Here is an 18,266-nt window from a genome sequence, read left to right on the forward strand (position 1 = left end):
TGGTGTTTCATTGGTCCTGTGTTTGTGTTTTCCATCTCCTCGTTGTGCTGGTGTTTTCATTGGTCCTGTGTTTGTGTTTCCATCTCCTCCGTTGTGCCTGGTGTTTCATTGGTCCTGTGTTTGTGTTTTCCATCTCCTCTGTTGTGCCTGGTGTTTCATTGGTCCTGTGTTTGTGTTTTCCATCTCCTCTGTTGTGCCTGGTGTTTCATTGGTCCTGTGTTTGTGTTTTCCATCTCCTCCGTTGTGCCTGGTGTTTCATTGGTCCTGTGTTTGTGTTTTCCATCTCCTCTGTTGTGCCTGGTGTTTCATTGGTCCTGTGTTTGTGTTTTCCATCTCCTCTGTTGTGCCTGGTGTTTCATTGGTCCTGTGTTTGTGTTTTCCATCTCCTCCGTTGTGCCTGGTATGTGGAAAGGGTGCCTGCACACAACACTTCCTCATTAGATTGCGTCAGTGAAGCCGGTAATTACATAATTTTTTCCCGCGGCGTATAAGAATTGTACTAGTAGTGAAAAGATGAATGTCTACTATAGTCAGTGACTGCAGTAATCATTATCCATGTTGTGTCATGTGGAAATGTGAGTCTATTTGTGTTTGATTTGATTTTTCTCAGTCTTTTTACCTGTTTATTGGGGTTTGATGGTTTAGCCGGATTTCAGATTGTCAAGAAAATGGTCTAAATCAGGGATATTCAAATGTTATCCTAGAAGGTCCAGATCACTGTTGCTTTTCTGTTCTACCTGATAATGAATTGCAAACACCTGGTGTCCCAGGTCTAGATCAGTCCCTGATTAGAAGGGTAGTATAAAAACTGTGGTCAAGCTCCATATTTGAATTTGAGGGGTATAAAGCCATCCTGTAATGCACTCTATACACATCTGAACATCTATACATACATCAATGGGTCAGACCCAAGGCATTGTTTGAGAGAGCTATGAGTGTCTGTCCAGGGATCATGCATTCGAACTGGAGTGGACCCCAGCCTTTTATCATAGTGGTAGAATCCAAGGTAACGTTCAACAAGGCTCTGTTGGAATGTCAGAGATAACAGCCAGCCTTTGTTTATGTGGAATTGGAACACTGAGAACTCTGGAACATCTGCCATACTATTCTATCTATCACCATGGACACCAGAAAGGACCGACAGGGAGAGGAGGAGAGGGGGAGGAATCAAATCAAATGTTTTTATAAAGCCCTTTTTACATCAGCAGATGTCACAAAGTGCTATACAGAAACCCAGCCTAAAACCCCAAACAGCAAGCAATGCAGATGTAGAAGCACAGTGGCCAGGAAGAACTCCCTAGAAAGGCAGGAACCTAGGAAGAAACCTAGAGAGGAACCAGGCTCTGACGGGTGGCCAGTCCTCTTCTGGCTGTGCCGGGTGGAGATTATAAGAGTGCGTGGTCATTAAGGCCAGATCATTCTTCAAGATGTTCAAACGTTCATAGATGACTAGCAGAGTCAAATAATAATCACAACGGTTTTCAAGGGTGCAACAGGTCAGTACCTCAGGAGTAAATGTCAGTTGGTTTTTCATAGCGGAGGAGGTAGGGAGGTAAGGGGGGAGTAAGGGAGGGGGAGAAGGGTGATGGTCTTTGAACATGTTCCAGAGAGCAGAGTGGTGATGACACCGACACATACACACACATGAACACCTAGTTTCTGGTCTGTCTGTCCTTATGAAAATGGCTTGATGACTCTGTGTGATTGGCTGTCCAAACAATGGACTACTCATCTCATTATTCTGCCCTCCTGCCCTCTCCTCTCTCTCCTCTCCCTCTTCTCCTTCACTTCCTCTTCTCTTTCAAATAAAATACAATTGTGGAATACCGTGAAATACTTTCTTACGAGCCCTTTCCCAACAATGCAGTTAAAACAATTAACAAATAGATACAAATAAAATAGTAACACAAGAAAATAGCACAATAAATAACAATAACGAGGCTATTTACAGGAGTAGTGGTACCGAGTCAGTGTGCTGGTGTACGAGGTAGTTGTATACAGGAGTAGTGGTACCGAGTCAGTGTGCTGGTGTACGAGGTAGTTGTATACAGGAGTAGTGGTACCGAGTCAGTGTACTGGTGTACGAGCTAGTTGTATACAGGAGTAGTGGTACCGAGTCAGTGTACTGGTGTACGAGGTAGTTGTATACAGGAGTAGCGGTACCGAGTCAGTGTACTGGTGTACGAGGTAGTTGTATACAGGAGTAGTGGTACCGAGTCAGTGTACTGGTGTACGAGGTAGTTGTATACAGGAGTAGTGGTACCGAGTCAGTGGGCTGGTGTACGAGGTAGTTGTATACAGGAGTAGTGGTACCGAGTCAGTGTGCTGGTGTACGAGGTAGTTGTATACAGGAGTAGTGGTACCGAGTCAGTGTACTGGTGTACGAGGTAGTTGTATACAGGAGTAGTGGTACCGAGTCAGTGGGCTGGTGTACGAGCTAGTTGTATACAGGAGTAGTGGTACCGAGTCAGTGTACTGGTGTACGAGGTAGTTGTATACAGGAGTAGTGGTACCGAGTCAGTGTGCTGGTGTACGAGGTAGTTGTATACAGGAGTAGTGGTACCGAGTCAGTGTACTGGTGTACGAGGTAGTTGTATACAGGAGTAGTGGTACCGAGTCAGTGTGCTGGTGTACGAGGTAGTTGTATACAGGAGTAGTGGTACCGAGTCAGTGTACTGGTGTACGAGGTAGTTGTATACAGGAGTAGTGGTACCGAGTCAGTGTGCTGGTGTACGAGGAAGTTGTATACAGGAGTAGTGGTACCGAGTCAGTGTACTGGTGTACGAGGTAGTTGTATACAGGAGTAGTGGTACCGAGTCAGTGTACTGGTGTACGAGCTAGTTGTATACAGGAGTAGTGGTACCGAGTCAGTGTACTGGTGTACGAGGTAGTTGTATACAGGAGTAGTGGTACCGAGTCAGTGGGCTGGTGTACGAGGTAGTTGTATATAGGAGTAGTGGTACCGAGTCAGTGTACTGGTGTACGAGGTAGTTGTATACAGGAGTAGTGGTACCGAGTCAGTGTACTGGTGTACGAGGTAGTTGTATACAGGAGTAGTGGTACCGAGTCAGTGTACTGGTGTACGAGGTAGTTGTATACAGGAGTAGCGGTACCGAGTCAGTGTACTGGTGTACGAGGTAGTTGTATACAGGAGTAGTGGTACCGAGTCAGTGTACTGGTGTACGAGGTAGTTGTATACAGGAGTAGTGGTACCGAGTCAGTGTGCTGGTGTACGAGGTAGTTGTATACAGGAGTAGTGGTACCGAGTCAGTGTACTGGTGTACGAGGTAGTTGTATACAGGAGTAGTGGTACCGAGTCAGTGTACTGGTGTACGAGGTAGTTGTATACAGGAGTAGTGGTACCGAGTCAGTGGGCTGGTGTACGAGGTAGTTGTATACAGGAGTAGTGGTACCGAGTCAGTGTACTGGTGTACGAGGTAGTTGTATACAGGAGTAGTGGTACCGAGTCAGTGTACTGGTGTACGAGGTAGTTGTATACAGGAGTAGTGGTACCGAGTCAGTGTACTGGTGTACGAGGTAGTTGTATACAGGAGTAGTGGTACCGAGTCAGTGTGCTGGTGTACGAGGTAGTTGTATACAGGAGTAGTGGTACCGAGTCAGTGGGCTGGTGTACGAGGTAGTTGTATACAGGAGTAGTGGTACCGAGTCAGTGTACTGGTGTACGAGGTAGTTGTATACAGGAGTAGTGGTACCGAGTCAGTGTGCTGGTGTACGAGGTAGTTGTATACAGGAGTAGTGGTACCGAGTCAGTGTACTGGTGTACGAGGAAGTTGGGGTGATTGATTCCTCTGTGTGTTTCTCTTCTTTCCTGTCTTTCCTCTTCTCTGTCTTCTCTCTCGACCCCCCCAGGGAGATATTCTGTCCGTTCCTTCTGAAAATGAATCATAGAAAACCCATTTACCGCAGCCTCCATCCTCCCCCTTCTCCCCCTCTCTCCCTTTCCTCTTTCTCACCTTCCCTTTCTCATTTTCCCCCTCTCATCCACCTCCTCTCATTTTCTCTATCCCTATCCCATTCCTCCCTCTCTCTTCTCCCTTTTCACATCTCTCTCCTTCCTCTCTCTCTCCTCTTCTCACCTTATCCTTCTCTGTCTCCTTTTTCATCTCTCTCCCCTTGCTCCTTCCCTCTCTCTTTCTTTCCTTCCCTCTTTCTTTCCCTCCTTCCCTCTCTCTTTCCCTCCTTCCCTCTCCCTATCCCTCCTTCCCTCTTTCTCCTTTTTCTTCCCCTGTCCGAGGATTACACGTGTTCCAGAGCTGTCTTAGATGTGGTGTATAGCAGGTAGGGTAACACATGTTGATACCAGGGTGTTGCCACGGACCACTTTGCCACTGTGAATTAAACATTAAGATGAAATAAACCCTCATGCACCCACTGATCTATTTTTTATCAAACACTCTGCCTCGTTAGGCCCGCCTCTCTGATCCACTGTGTGCGTGCGTGTGTGTGTGTGTGTGTGCGTCTGTGTCTGTGTGTGCGTGTGCGTGTGCTTTTGTGTGTGCGTGTGTGTGTGCGTGTGTGTGTGAAAGTGTGTGTGTGCGTGTGTGTGTGAAAGTGTGTGTGTGTGTGTGTGTGTGTGTGTGTGTGTGTGTGTGTGTGTGTGTGTGTGTGTGTGTGTGTGTGTGTGTGTGTGTGTGTGTGTGTGTGTGTGTGTGTGTGTGTGTGTGTCTATTTTTAACAAACCTGCTGAGCCAGTCTTTACCGCAGTGTAGGAAAGGACCAAGAGTACCTTCTATAGGCCAGGGGTTCAACCTCACTCACTCACTCACTCACTCACTCACTCACTCACTCACTCACTCACTCACTCACTCACTCACTCACTCACTCACTCACTCACTCACTCACTCACTCACTCACTCACACACACACACACACACACACACACACACACACACACACACACACACACACACACACACACACACACATACATACATACATACATACATACACACTCACACATACAAAAAACATACACACTCACTCACTCACACATACACACACAACACACATACACAAACACACACACATACACACACACACACACACACTCACTCACACAAACACATACACATACATACACACACACACACATATGGTCAGACACACACAAACACACACTTGCTTACGTGTGTGATTGCCATCAGAATTTGTTCCCTATGTTTTTATCTAACAGACAAAATATATGAAAAGATGAATTAAATGAGAGGGAAGTGGATGAAGGAAAGGGAAGACGATGAAGAGGAGGGAAGAGTATGAAGGAAAGGGAAGAGGATGAAGGAGAGGGAAGAGGATGAAGGAGAAGGAAGAGGATGAAGGAGAGGGAAGTGGATGAAGGAGAGGGAAGAGGATGAAGGAGAGGGAAGAGGATGAAGGAGAGGGAAGAGGATGAAGGAGAGGTAAGAGGATGAAGGAGAGGTAAGAGGATGAAGGAGAGGTAAGAGGATGAAGGAGAGGGAAGAGGATGAAGGAGAGGGAAGAGGATGAAGGAGAGGGAAGAGGATGAAGGAGAGGGAAGAGGATGAAGGAGAGGGAAGAGGATGAAGGAGAGGGAAGAGGATGAAGGAGAGGGAAGGATGAATGAGAGGGAAGAGGATGAAGGAGAGGGAAGAGTATGAAGGAGAGGGAAGAGGATGAAGGAGAGGGAAGAGGATGAAGGAGAGGGAAGAGGATGAAGGAGAAGGAAGAGGATGAATGAGAGGGAAGAGATGAAGGCGAGGGAAGAGGATGAAGGAGAGGGAAGAGGATGAAGAGGAGGGAAGAGGATGAAGGAGAGGGAAGAGTATGAAGGAAAGGGAAGAGGATGAAGGAGTGGGAAGAGGATGAAGGAGAGGGAAGAGGATGAAGGAGAGGGAAGAGGATGAAGGAGAGGGAAGGATGAATGAGAGGGAAGAGGATGAAGGAGAGGGAAGAGTATGAAGGAGAGGGAAGAGGATGAAGGAGAGGGAAGGATGAATGAGAGGGAAGAGGATGAAGGAGAGGGAAGAGTATGAAGGAGAAGGAAGAGGATGAATGAGAGAGAAGAGATGAAGGAGAGGGAAGAGGATGAAGGAGAGGGAAGAGGATGAAGAGGAGGGAAGAGGATGAAGGAGAGGGAAGAGTATGAAGGAAAGGGAAGGGGATGAAGGAGTGGGAAGAGGATGAAGGAGAGGGAAGAGGATGAAGGAGAAGGAAGAGGATGAATGAGAGGGAAGAGGATGAAGGAGAGGGAAGAGTATGAAGGAAAGGGAAGAGTATGAAGGAGTGGGAAGAGGATGAAGGAGAGGGAAGAGGATGAAGGAGAGGGAAGAGGATGAATGAGAGGGAAGATGATGAAGGAAAGGGAAGATGATGAAGGAGAGGGAAGAGGATGAAGGAGAGGGAAGAGGATAAAGAGGAGGGAAGAGTATAGAGGAGGGAAGAGGATGAAGGAAAGGGAAGAGGATGAAGGAGAGGGAAGAGTATGAAGGAAAAGGAAGATGATGAAGGAGAGGGAAGAGTATGAAGGAAAAGGAAGATGATGAAGGAGAGGGAAGATGATGAAGGAGAGGGAAGAGTATGAAGGAAAAGGAAGAGGATGAAGGGCAGCAGAGGGACCAGAGAAAGAAAGAATCAGAGAATGAGAGTGAGAGAGAGCATTGGTTCTTTCTGTAGAAACGCCTGTTCTTTTCTCCTGCTCTCTCTCTCACTCTTTCGCTCTCTCTCTTGGCGGTGGGGTGACAAATAAAAGAGCTGACAGTGGAGGCCACGTAGCACCTGCAGTGTCAGCGCTTTCCTTTGACCAGGACCGAGGGAGGGACGGAGGGTAGGAGCGGGGGAGACGGAGGGAGTAAGATTCACCCTTGCGGGACAACCCCTAAACCTTACACTTACCCCTCTATTAGCTACATCTGTCTCCCCTCTCTCTCTGTCTCTCTGTCTCCCCTCTCTCTCTGTCTCCCCTCTCTCCCTCTCTCTCTGTCTCTCTGTCTCTCTCTAAATTCAATTCAAAGGGCATGGGAAACATACACTAAATGACCAAACGTATGTGGACACCTGCTTGTCGAACATCTCATTCCAAAATCATGGGTATTAATATGGAGTCAGTCCCCCCTTTGCTGCTAAAACAGCCTCCACTCTTCTGGGAAGGCTTTCTACTAGATGTTGGAACATTGCTGTGGGGACTTGCTTCCATTCAGCCACAAGAGCATTGGTGAGGTCAGGCACTGATGTTGGGCGATTAGGCCTGGCTCACAGTCGGCATTCCAATTCATCCCAAAGGTGTTCGATGTGGTTGAGGTCAGGACTCTGTGTCAGCCAGTCAAGTTCTTCCACACCAATCTCGACAAACTATTTCTGTATGGACCTCACTTTGTGCACAGGCTTTACACCACTCCAGCCGATGCTTGGCATTGCATATGGTGATCTTAGGCTTGTGTGAGGCTGCTCGGCCATGGAAACCCATTTCATGAAGCTCCCGACGAACAGTTCTTGTGTTGACGTTGCTTCCAGAGGCAGTTTGGAACTCGGTAGAGAGTGTTGCAACTGAGGACAGGCGATGTTTACGCTCTTCAGCACTTGTTGGTCCCGTTCTGTGAGCTTGTGTGGCCTACCACTTTGCAGCTGAGCCATTGTTGCTCCTAGACGTTTCCACTTCACAAAAACAGCACTTACAGTTGACCAGGGCAGCTCTGGCAGGGTAGAAATTTGACAAACTGACTTGTTAGAAAGGTGGCATCCTATGACGGTGCCACGTTGAAAGTTACTCTTCAGTAAGGCCAATCTACTGCAATGTTTGTCTATGGAGATTGCATGGCTGTGTGCTCAATTTTATACACCTGTCAGCAACGGGTGTGGCTGAAATAGCCGAATCAACTCATTTGAAGGGGTGTGCACATACTTTTGTATATTTAGTGTATGTTTAAAGTGCCAAAGCAAGTTCAATTAACAAACGAAGACACAAAACAATATCAACAAAAACCTATTCCAAATGAACTGTAAACCTTGCACTCAAAAAGGTTTCAAAAAGATAAAGACAATTCAAGTGTTATATTAGCAGCTATGTGTTTTAGCAATATTGTAGTACGAAATAAACAGATAAATACAGGTGTTATTTACAGTGTTGTTTGTGCTCCACGGGCTGCCCTTTTCTCATGGTAACGAGCCACAAATCTAGGAGATATGGGAGTTTATCAATGTTTGATTTGTTTTAAAACTCTTTGTGGGACTGTGTGATCTTGGGATTAGGGTTAGAGTTAGAATTAGAGTTAGGAGGTTTAGTTTTAGGGGTTAAGGTTAGGTTAAAGTTAGGGTTAGGGAAAATATAATTTTGAATGGGAATTAATTGTTTGGTCCCCACAAGGATAGTACAACACACGTGTGTGTATGTGTGTGTGTGTGTGTGTGTGTCCATAAATGTGTGTGTGAGACAATGTCTCTCATGACTGAGTTGTGGCTAAACGAAGACATGGATAATATACAGTTGGCTGGGTTTTCGGTGCATCAGCAAGACAGAACAGCAACCTCCGGTAAGACAAGGGGTGGCAAAGCTTCAATACAGGACTAAGATTGAATCCTACTACACCGGCTCTGACGCTTGTCGGATGTGGCACCGCAGGGATTGCAAACTATTACGGATTACAAAGGGAAACCCAGCCGCGAGCTGCCCAGTGAGCCTACCAAACAAGCTAAATGCCTTCCATGCTCGCTTCGAGGCAAGCACCACTGAACCATGCATGAGAGCACCAGCTATACTGGAAGACTGTGTGGTCACGCTCTCCGTAGCCGATGTGAGTAAAACCTTTAAACAGATCAACATTCAAAAGGCCACAGGGCCAGACGAATTACCAGAACGCATTCTCAGAGCATGCGCTGACCAACTGGCAAGTGTCTTCACTGACATTTTCAACCTCTCCCTGACCGAGTCTGTATTACCTACATGTTTCAAACAGACCACCATAGTCCCTGTCCACAGATGATGCAATCTCTATTGCACTCCACACTGCCCTTCCCCACCTGAACAAAAGCAACACCTACCTGAAAATTCTGTTCGTTGACTACAGCTCAGCATTCAACACCATAGTGCCCTCAAAGCTCATCACTAAGCTAAGGATCCTGGGACTAAACACCTCCCTCTGCAACAGGATCCTGGACTTGCTGATGGGCCGCCACTAGGTGGTAAGGGTAGGCAACAACACATCTGCCAAGCTGATCCTCAACATGGGGGGGGCTCCCTTATGGGTGCGTGCTTAGTCCCCTCCTGTACTCCCTGCTCACCCATGTCTGCGTGGCCACACACGACTCCAACACCATCATTAAGTTTGCCAATGACACAACAGTGGTAGGCCTGATCACCGACAATGATGAGACAGTCTATAGGGAGGAGGTCAGAGATCTGGAAGTGTGGTGCCAGGACAACAATCACTCCCTCAACGTGAGCAAGACAACGGAGCTGATCGTGGACTACAGGAAAAGGAGGGCCAAGCACTCCCCCATTCAGATCAATGGGGCTGTAGTGGAGCAGATTGAAGTTCTTTGGTGTCCACATTACAAACAAACTATCATAGTCCAAACACACCAAGACAGTCGTTAAGAGGGCATGACAAAGCCTATTCCCGCTCAGGAGACTGAAATGATTTGGAATGGGTCCTCAGTTCCTCAAAATGTATACAGCTGCACCATCGAGAGCATCCTGACTGGTTGCATCACTGCTTGGCTTGGCAACTGCTCGGCATCCGACCGCAAGGCACTACAGAGGGTAGTGCGGGCAGTGTGTATGGCCCAGTACATCACTGGGGCCAAGCTTCCTGCCATCCAGGACCTCTATACCAGGCGGTGTCAGAGGAAGGCCCTAACAATTATCAAAGACTCCAGCCACTCAAGTCATAGAATTTTCTCTCTGCTACCACACGGCAAGCGGTACCTTTGTTATGTCCAAAAGTCTTGTTAACAGCGTCTACCCCCAAGCCATAAGACTGCTAAACAGTTAATCAAATGGCTACCCAGACTATTTGCATTGACCCCCTTTTTTACATTGCTGCTAGTCGCTGTTTATTATCTATGCATAGTCACTTTACCCCTATCTACATATACATACTACCTCAATAACCTCGACTAACCCGTACCCCTGCAAATGGACCCCATGGAATACAGCCTTATTATTGTTATTTTATTGTGTTACTTTTTTTTGCTTAGTTTATTTATTAAATTTAGCAATTATTTTCTTACTTAAAAAACACTGATTATTGCTGATTTGATTTGAAAGGGTATGAGATGTGCAGAATGAATATAAGCATCCTGGTGGTGAATACATAAACAGATCACTCTGTGAGAATGAGACAGGTAGTGAGAATGGGACAGGTAGTCAAGATGGGACAGGTTGTGAGAATGGGACAGACAGTGAGAATGGGACAGGTTGTGAGAATGGAACAGGTAGTGAGAATGGGACAGGTAGTCAGGATGGGACAGGCAGTGAGGATGGGACAGGTAGTCAGGATGGGACAGGTAGTGAGGATGGGACAGGCAGTGAGGATGGGACAGGTAGTGAGGATGGGACAGGCAGTCAGGATGGGACAGGTAGTGAGAATGGAACAGGTAGTGAGAATGGGACAGGTACTCATAATGGGACAGGTAGTCAGGATGGGTTAGGTAGTGAGAATGGGACAGGTAGTCATGATGGGACAGGTTGTGAGGATGGGACAGGTTGTCAATACACACATAATGAGAATGTCTATAGTGGTCAACACATCCTTCGACCGCACGTGACCATACTCCTACCATAAACACATAGTACCTGGTAGCACTGTGCACACACACACATGCACACGCGCACACGCACACGCGCACACGCACACGCGCGCACACGCACACGCACTGACACAAACCCTCACACTCCTTTGGTGAACGGACAATAACGGATAGCAATATGATTCAGCAACACCCGTGCCCTTCCCAAATCTGTGTAACACTCAAATGCTTCCTTGTCTGTTTATTTCCTCTGAACTTCAATTAATTGATTTCAGTTCCTATTTCTTCCTTTGTGAGAAAGTTGCTTGGCAGGGACTTCAAAAGAACAAGGGAGCCAGAGAGAGAGAGAAAAAATAAAGAGCTGACAAACTCATCCACCAGCACAATAACACAACAGAACACAAAGGAGGAGAAGAGCGAGAGAACGAAAGAGGCAGAGAGTTTTCTTTTCATCTGTTACTTGCTCACTGTGAGCTTGTGCCAAGACTCCCAAACAGAGACTGGTATCCTGTCTGGGGAGGGAGGGAGGGAGGGAGGGAGGGAGAGAGAGAGAGAGAGAGAGAGAGAGAGAGAGAGAGAGAGAAGAGGGAGGGAAAATAAAGTGAGAGAGGTAAAGAAAAGTATGCCTGTAATTTTCTCATCTCTTCTAGGTCAGTACGATCTGTGCAATTTCTATCTGCCTGAAAATTAAATAACAAATACTCCTCCCCCCTACCATCCCCCTCTCCTCCCCTTTGTCTAGCCATTAACCTGTTGGATCTGACGTGGCAACTGCAGCCCTCTGAAGGCCCTGTGTTGAACAACGGTCTGAGTACTGCAGGACTAGCTGTCAACAGTGATGTGGCCACACTGCCCTCTGGAGGCAGAGGTGAGAACTACAACACTAGCACCCACAACACACCTGCCGGCTCCGGCACAACTACAAGACTATTTTTCTTCTAGCATTGTACTGTAGTTCTACTGGGCAGAGATACATAGTTCAGAACTCATTTTCCCAGAATGCAAACTTTCAATGTATTAATGGTTTTGCTATGTGATTACTGCTTACTGACATTGTGATGATCCTCTCCTCTCCTCTCTTCAACTCTCTCTTTTCTCTCTCTCTCGCTCTCCTCTCCTCTCCCATAGCTCCATGGCAAGGTCCTAACAGCAGTATAGACAGTGGGGATGTGGAGGTGGGGAGGAGGGTGAGTCAGGAGATTCCTCCAGGGATGTTCTGGAGGTCTCTGCTTCACCTGGCCCAGCCGCAGTTCCTCAAGTTCAACATCTCCCTGGGGAAAGATGCTCTGTTCGGGGTCTACATCCGCAAGGGCCTTCCCCCCTCACACGCACAGGTAGACTGTTATAACACACCCCTGGGTTGGGGGCAATTCAAATTGAATGCAGTCAATTCAGGAAGTGATTTGAATTTAAAATTGAATATAAAATTTTAAAATGGAAAAACAGTAATAAATATCTTCTACTTGTTTATTAAGAAGTTGTTGTAAATAGATTACATTTTTTTAGTTATTAAATTAGAATTTCAGTTTACTTCCTGAATTGACACACACCAATACACACACAACACACACAATTGAACAACACAATTGAAGTTCAGTATGCACCACATACACAGTTACACAACACTGGACTGCACACACACTTACAGTATACACACACTTATGGAATTGAATTGACTTCCCGGTCTGAGCTTCCTGAAAGTGTAATTGTCTCTCCTCCTGCAGTATGACTACATGGAACGCTTGGACGGTAAAGAGAAGTGGAGTGTTGTTGAGTCTCCTCGAGAACGTCGCAGCATCCAGACTGTGGTTCTAAACGAAGCAGTGTTTGTTCAGTACCTGGACCCGGGAGCATGGCATCTAGCCTTCTACAATGACGGACGAGAAAGAGAGACCGTCTCCTTCAACACTGCTGTAATGGGTAAGAGAGAGAGAGAGAGGGAGGGGGAGAGAGTAAATGGGGTGGAGAGAGAGAGGGGTGGAGAGAGTAAATGGGGTGGAGAGAGAGAGGGAAGTGGTGAGAGTGGAGAGAGTAAATGGGGTGGAGAGAGAGAGGGAAGTGAAGAGAGTGGAGAAAGTAAATGGGGTGGAGAGGGAGAGGGAAGTGGTGAGAGTGGAGAGAGTAAATGGGGCGGAGAGAGAGAGGGATGGAGAGAGTGGAGAGAGTGGAGAGATTAAATGGGGTGGAGAGAGAGAGGGAAGTGGAGAGTGGAGCGAGTAAATGGGGTGGAGAGAGAGGGATGGAGAGAGTGGAGAGAGTAAATGGGGTGGAGAGAGAGAGGGATGGAGAGAGTAAATGGGGTGGAGAGAGAGAGGGGTGTAGAGAGTAAATGGGGTGGAGAGAGAGAGGGAAGTGGAGAGAGTGGAGAGAGTAAATGTGGTGGAGAGAGTGAAAACCTCAAAACCTCCTGTTCTTGTCCAAACCTGTTTTCCTCACACAAACCACGTAGACATGGGTAGAGTGCTGAAAATACACAAACACTCACACACAAAGGTAGAATGTGGAGAAGAACACATGCACCTGAATAAAGTATTGATGGCCCCGGAGAGAAACATGATTTAGATAGACAGATGGATGGAGGTACTACCTGTAAGAGGAACAGTGGAAGAAACATACATGCTGATGGTTTATGAGTTTGCTGTGAGAACATGAAATATGAACAATATGAATGAATTGTTGTGTTGTTGAGCTAAATGACTACAGGCTGGAGTTTGACACTCTTCTCTCAATCTCTCTTTATTTCCCTCTTATCCAATCTATCTCCTTCTTTACTTCTCTCTTTCTTCTCCCTTTGCAGACTCGGTACAGGAGTGTCCCCGTAATTGTCATGGCAACGGAGAGTGTGTGTCTGGTGTGTGTCACTGCTTCCCTGGGTTCCATGGCATGGACTGCTCCAAAGGTAGGCACGCAGACTCACACACTCAGGATAGTGTGCAGCTTGGGGCTGTGTAGAGACAGAACTGTGATACATGGCAGTTTAAAGCCAACATGTCTCTTAGTTCACCTGGGGAAGAAGACTGTTCACTGATTAATAGTTTAGTTACCTCTCTGTGTAATTACTCTACATGTCACTGTTGCTCTCTCTCTCTCTCTCTACCGCTCACACATACACACACGCACCCTCATGACCCTCAGACATGCTGTTATGTACTCTGCTATGACCATCAGACATACTGTTATGTACTCTGCTATGACCATCAGACATACTGTTATGTACTCTGCTATGACCATCAGACATACTGTTATGTACTCTGCTATGACCATCAGACATACTGTTATGTACTCTGCTATGACCATCAGACATACTGTTATGTACTCTGCTATGACCGTCATACATACTGTTATGTACTCTGCTATGACCATCAGACATACTGTTATGTACTCTGCTATGACCATCAGACATACTGTTATGTACTCTGCTATGACCATCATACATACTGTTATGTACTCTGCTATGACCATCAGACATACTGTTATGTACTCTGCTATGACCATCATACATACTGTTATTTACTCTGCTATGACCATCATACATACTGTTATGTACTCTGCTATGACCATCAGACATACTGTTATGTACTCTGCTATGACCATCAGACATGCTGTTATTTACTCTGCTATGACCATCAGACATACTGTTATGTACTCTGCTATGACCATCAGACATACTGTTATTTACTCTGCTATGACCATCAGACATACTGTTATGTACTCTGCTATGACCATCAGACATACTGTTATTTACTCTGCTATGACCATCAGACATACTGTTATGTACTCTGCTATGACCATCAGACATACTGTTATGTACTCTGCTATGACCATCAGACATACTGTTATGTACTCTGCTTTGACCATCAGACATACCGTTATGTACTCTGCTATGACCATCAGACATACTGTTATTTACTCTGCTATGACCATCAGACATACTGCTATGTACTCTGCTATGACCATCAGACATACTGTTATGTACTCTGCTATGACCATCAGACATACTGTTATGTACTCTGCTATGACCATCAGACATACTGTTATTTACTCTGCCATGACCATCAGACATAATGTTATGTACTCTGCTATGACCATCAGACATACTGTTATGTACTCTGCTATGACCATCAGACATGCTGTTATTTACTCTGCTATGACCATCAGACATGCTGTTATTTACTCTGCTATGACCCTCAGACATACTGTTATTTACTCTGCTATGACCATCATACATACTGTTATTTACTCTGCTATGATCATCAGACATACTATTATGTACTCTGCTATGACCATCAGACATACTGTTATGTACTCTGCTATGACCATCAGACATACTGTTATGTACTCTGCTATGACCATCAGACATAATGTTATGTACTCTGCTATGACCGTCATACATACTGTTATGTACTCTGCTATGACCATCAGACATACTGTTATGTACTCTGCTATGACCATCATACATACTGTTATTTACTCTGCTATGACCATCATACATACTGTTATGTACTCTGCTATGACCATCAGACATACTGTTATGTACTCTGCTATGACCATCATACATACTGTTATTTACTCTGCTATGACCATCATACATACTGTTATGTACTCTGCTATGACCATCAGACATACTGTTATGTACTCTGCTATGACCATCATACATACTGTTATTTACTCTGCTATGACCATCATACATACTGTTATGTACTCTGCTATGACCATCAGACATACTGTTATTTACTCTGCTATGACCATCAGACATACTGTTATGTACTCTGCTATGACCATCAGACATACTGTTATTTACTCTGCTATGACCATCAGACATACTGTTATTTACTCTGCTATGACCATCAGACATACTGTTATTTACTCTGCTATGACCATCAGACATACTGTTATTTACTCTGCTATGACCATCAGACATGATGTTATGTACTCTGCTATGACCATCATACATACTGTTATTTACTCTGCTATGACCATCATACATACTGTTATGTACTCTGCTATGACCATCAGACATACTGTTATTTACTCTGCTATGACCATCAGACATACTGTTATTTACTCTGCTATGACCATCAGACATACTGTTATTTACTCTGCTATGAAATCAAATCAAATCAAAGTGTATTTGTCACGTGCGCCGAATACAACAGGTGTAGTAGACCTTACAGTGAAATGCTTACTTACAGGCTCTAACCAATAGTGCAAAAAAGGTGTTAGGTGAACAATAGGTAGGTAAAGAAATAAAAAGGCAGTAAAAAGACAGGCTATATACAGTAGCAAGGCTATAAAAGTAGTGAGGCTACATACAGACACCGGTTAGTCAGGCTGATTGAGGTAGTATGTACATGTAGATATGGTGAAAGTGACTATGCATATATGATAAACAGAGAGTAGCAGTAGCGTAAAAGAGGGGTTGGTGGGTGGTGGGTGGGGGGACACACAATGCAAATAGTCCAGGTAGCCATTTGATTACCTGTTCAGGAGTCTTATTGCTTGGGGGTAAAAACTGTTAAGAAGCCTTTTTGTCCTAGCCTTGGCACTCCGGTACCGCTTGCCATGCGGTAGTAGAGAGAACAGTCTATGACTGGGGTGGCTGGCGTCTTTGACAATTTTTTTAGGGCCTTCCTCTGACACCGCCTGGTGTAGAGGTCCTGGATGGCAGGCAGCTTAGCCCCAGTGATGTGCTGGGCCGTACGCACTACCCTCTGTAGTGCCTTGCGGTCGGAGGCCGAGCAGTTGCCATACCAGGCAGTGATGCAACCAGTCAGGATGTTCTCGATGGTGCAGCTGTAGAACCTTTTGAGGATCTGACGACCCATGCCAAATCTTTTTAGTTTCCTGAGGGGGAATAGGCTTTGTCGTTCCCTCTTCACGACTGTCTTGGTGTGTTTGGGCCATTCTAGTTTGTTGTGGCTTCTGGTTGGGGTATGTACGTACAGTCACTGTGGGGACGACATCCTCGATGCACTTATTGATAAAGCCAGTGACTGATGTGGTGTATTCCTCAATGTCATTGGAAGAATCCCGGAACATGTTCCAGTCTGTGATAGCTAAACAGTCCTGTAGTTTAGCATCTGCTTCATCTGACCACTTTTTTATATTCTGAGTCACTGATGCTTCCTGCTTTAATTTCTGCTTGTAAGCAGGAATCAGGAGGATAGAGTTGTGGTCGGATTTACCAAATGGAGGGCGAGGGAGAGCTTTGTACGCGTCTGTGTGTGGATTACAGGTGATCTAGAATTGTTTTCCCTCTGGTTGCACATTTAACATGTTGATAGAAATTAGGTAGAACTGATTTAGGTTTCCCTGCATTAAAGTCTCCGGCCACTAGGAGTGTCGCCTTTGGGTGAGTGGTTTCCTGTTTGCTTATTTCCTTATTCAGCTGACTGAGTGCGGTCTTAGTGCCAGCATCTGTCTGTGGTGGTAAATAAACAGCCATGAAAAGTATAGCTGAAAAATCTCTAGGCAAGTAGTGTGGCCTGCAATTTATCACAATATACTCTACTTCAGACGAGCAAAATCTACAGACTTCCTTAGATTTTGTGCACCAGCTGTTGTTTACAAATATGCACAGACCCCCCCCCCCCCCCCCCCCCCCCCCCCTCGTCTTACCGGAGTGTGCTGTTCTATCTAGCCGGTGCAGCGTATATCCTGCTAGCTGGATATCCATGTCATCATTCAGAGACGATTCCGTGAAACATAAGATGTTACAGTTTTTGATGTCCCGTTGACAGGATATTCGTGATCGTACCATAACCCTCAGACATACTGTTATGTACTCTGCTATGACCATCAGACATACTGTTATGTACTCTGCTATGACCATCAGACATACTGTTATGTACTCTGCTATGACCATCAGACATACTGTTATTTACTCTGCTATGACCATCAGACATACTGTTATGTACTCTGCTATGACCATCAGACATACTGTTATGTACTCTGCTATGACCATCAGACATGATGTTATGTACTCTGCTATGACCATCAGACATACTGTTATTTACTCTGCTATGACCATCAGACATACTGTTATGTACTCTGCTATGACCATCAGACATACTGTTATGTACTCTGCTATGACCATCAGACATACTGTTATGTACTCTGCTATGACCAACAGACATGATGTTATGTACTCTGCTATGACCATCAGACATACTGTTATGTACTCTGCTATGACCATCAGACATACTGTTATGTACTCTGCTATGACCATCAGACATACTGTTATGTACTCTGCTATGACCATCAGACATACTGTTATGTACTCTGCTATGACCATCAGACATACTGTTATGTACTCTGCTATGACCATCAGACATACTGTTATGTACTCTGCTGTGACCATCAGACATACTGTTATGTACTCTGCTATGACCACCATACATACTGTTATGTACTCTGCTATGACCATCAGACATACTGTTATGTACTCTGCTATGACCATCATACATACTGTTATTTACTCTGCTATGACCATCATACATACTGTTATGTACTCTGCTATGACCATCAGACATACTGTTATGTAC

General features: G+C 45.5%; 1 protein-coding gene across 1 annotated transcript in view; it reads left to right on the forward strand.

The window, feature by feature from the left end:
* The window catches only part of LOC120046918 (teneurin-2-like), a 115,172-nt gene that overhangs the window by 36,652 nt on the left and 60,254 nt on the right, over positions 1-18,266 (forward strand). The window contains exons 5-8 of the mRNA XM_038992466.1: positions 11,465-11,590; positions 11,851-12,056; positions 12,447-12,642; positions 13,520-13,621. Of these exons, the coding sequence (XP_038848394.1) occupies positions 11,465-11,590; positions 11,851-12,056; positions 12,447-12,642; positions 13,520-13,621 (630 nt within the window). The remainder of the gene's footprint in view (positions 1-11,464; positions 11,591-11,850; positions 12,057-12,446; positions 12,643-13,519; positions 13,622-18,266) is intronic.

The sequence above is a fragment of the Salvelinus namaycush genome, chromosome 5 (genome assembly GCF_016432855.1).
Source record: "Salvelinus namaycush isolate Seneca chromosome 5, SaNama_1.0, whole genome shotgun sequence".
Lineage (NCBI taxonomy): Eukaryota > Metazoa > Chordata > Actinopteri > Salmoniformes > Salmonidae > Salvelinus > Salvelinus namaycush.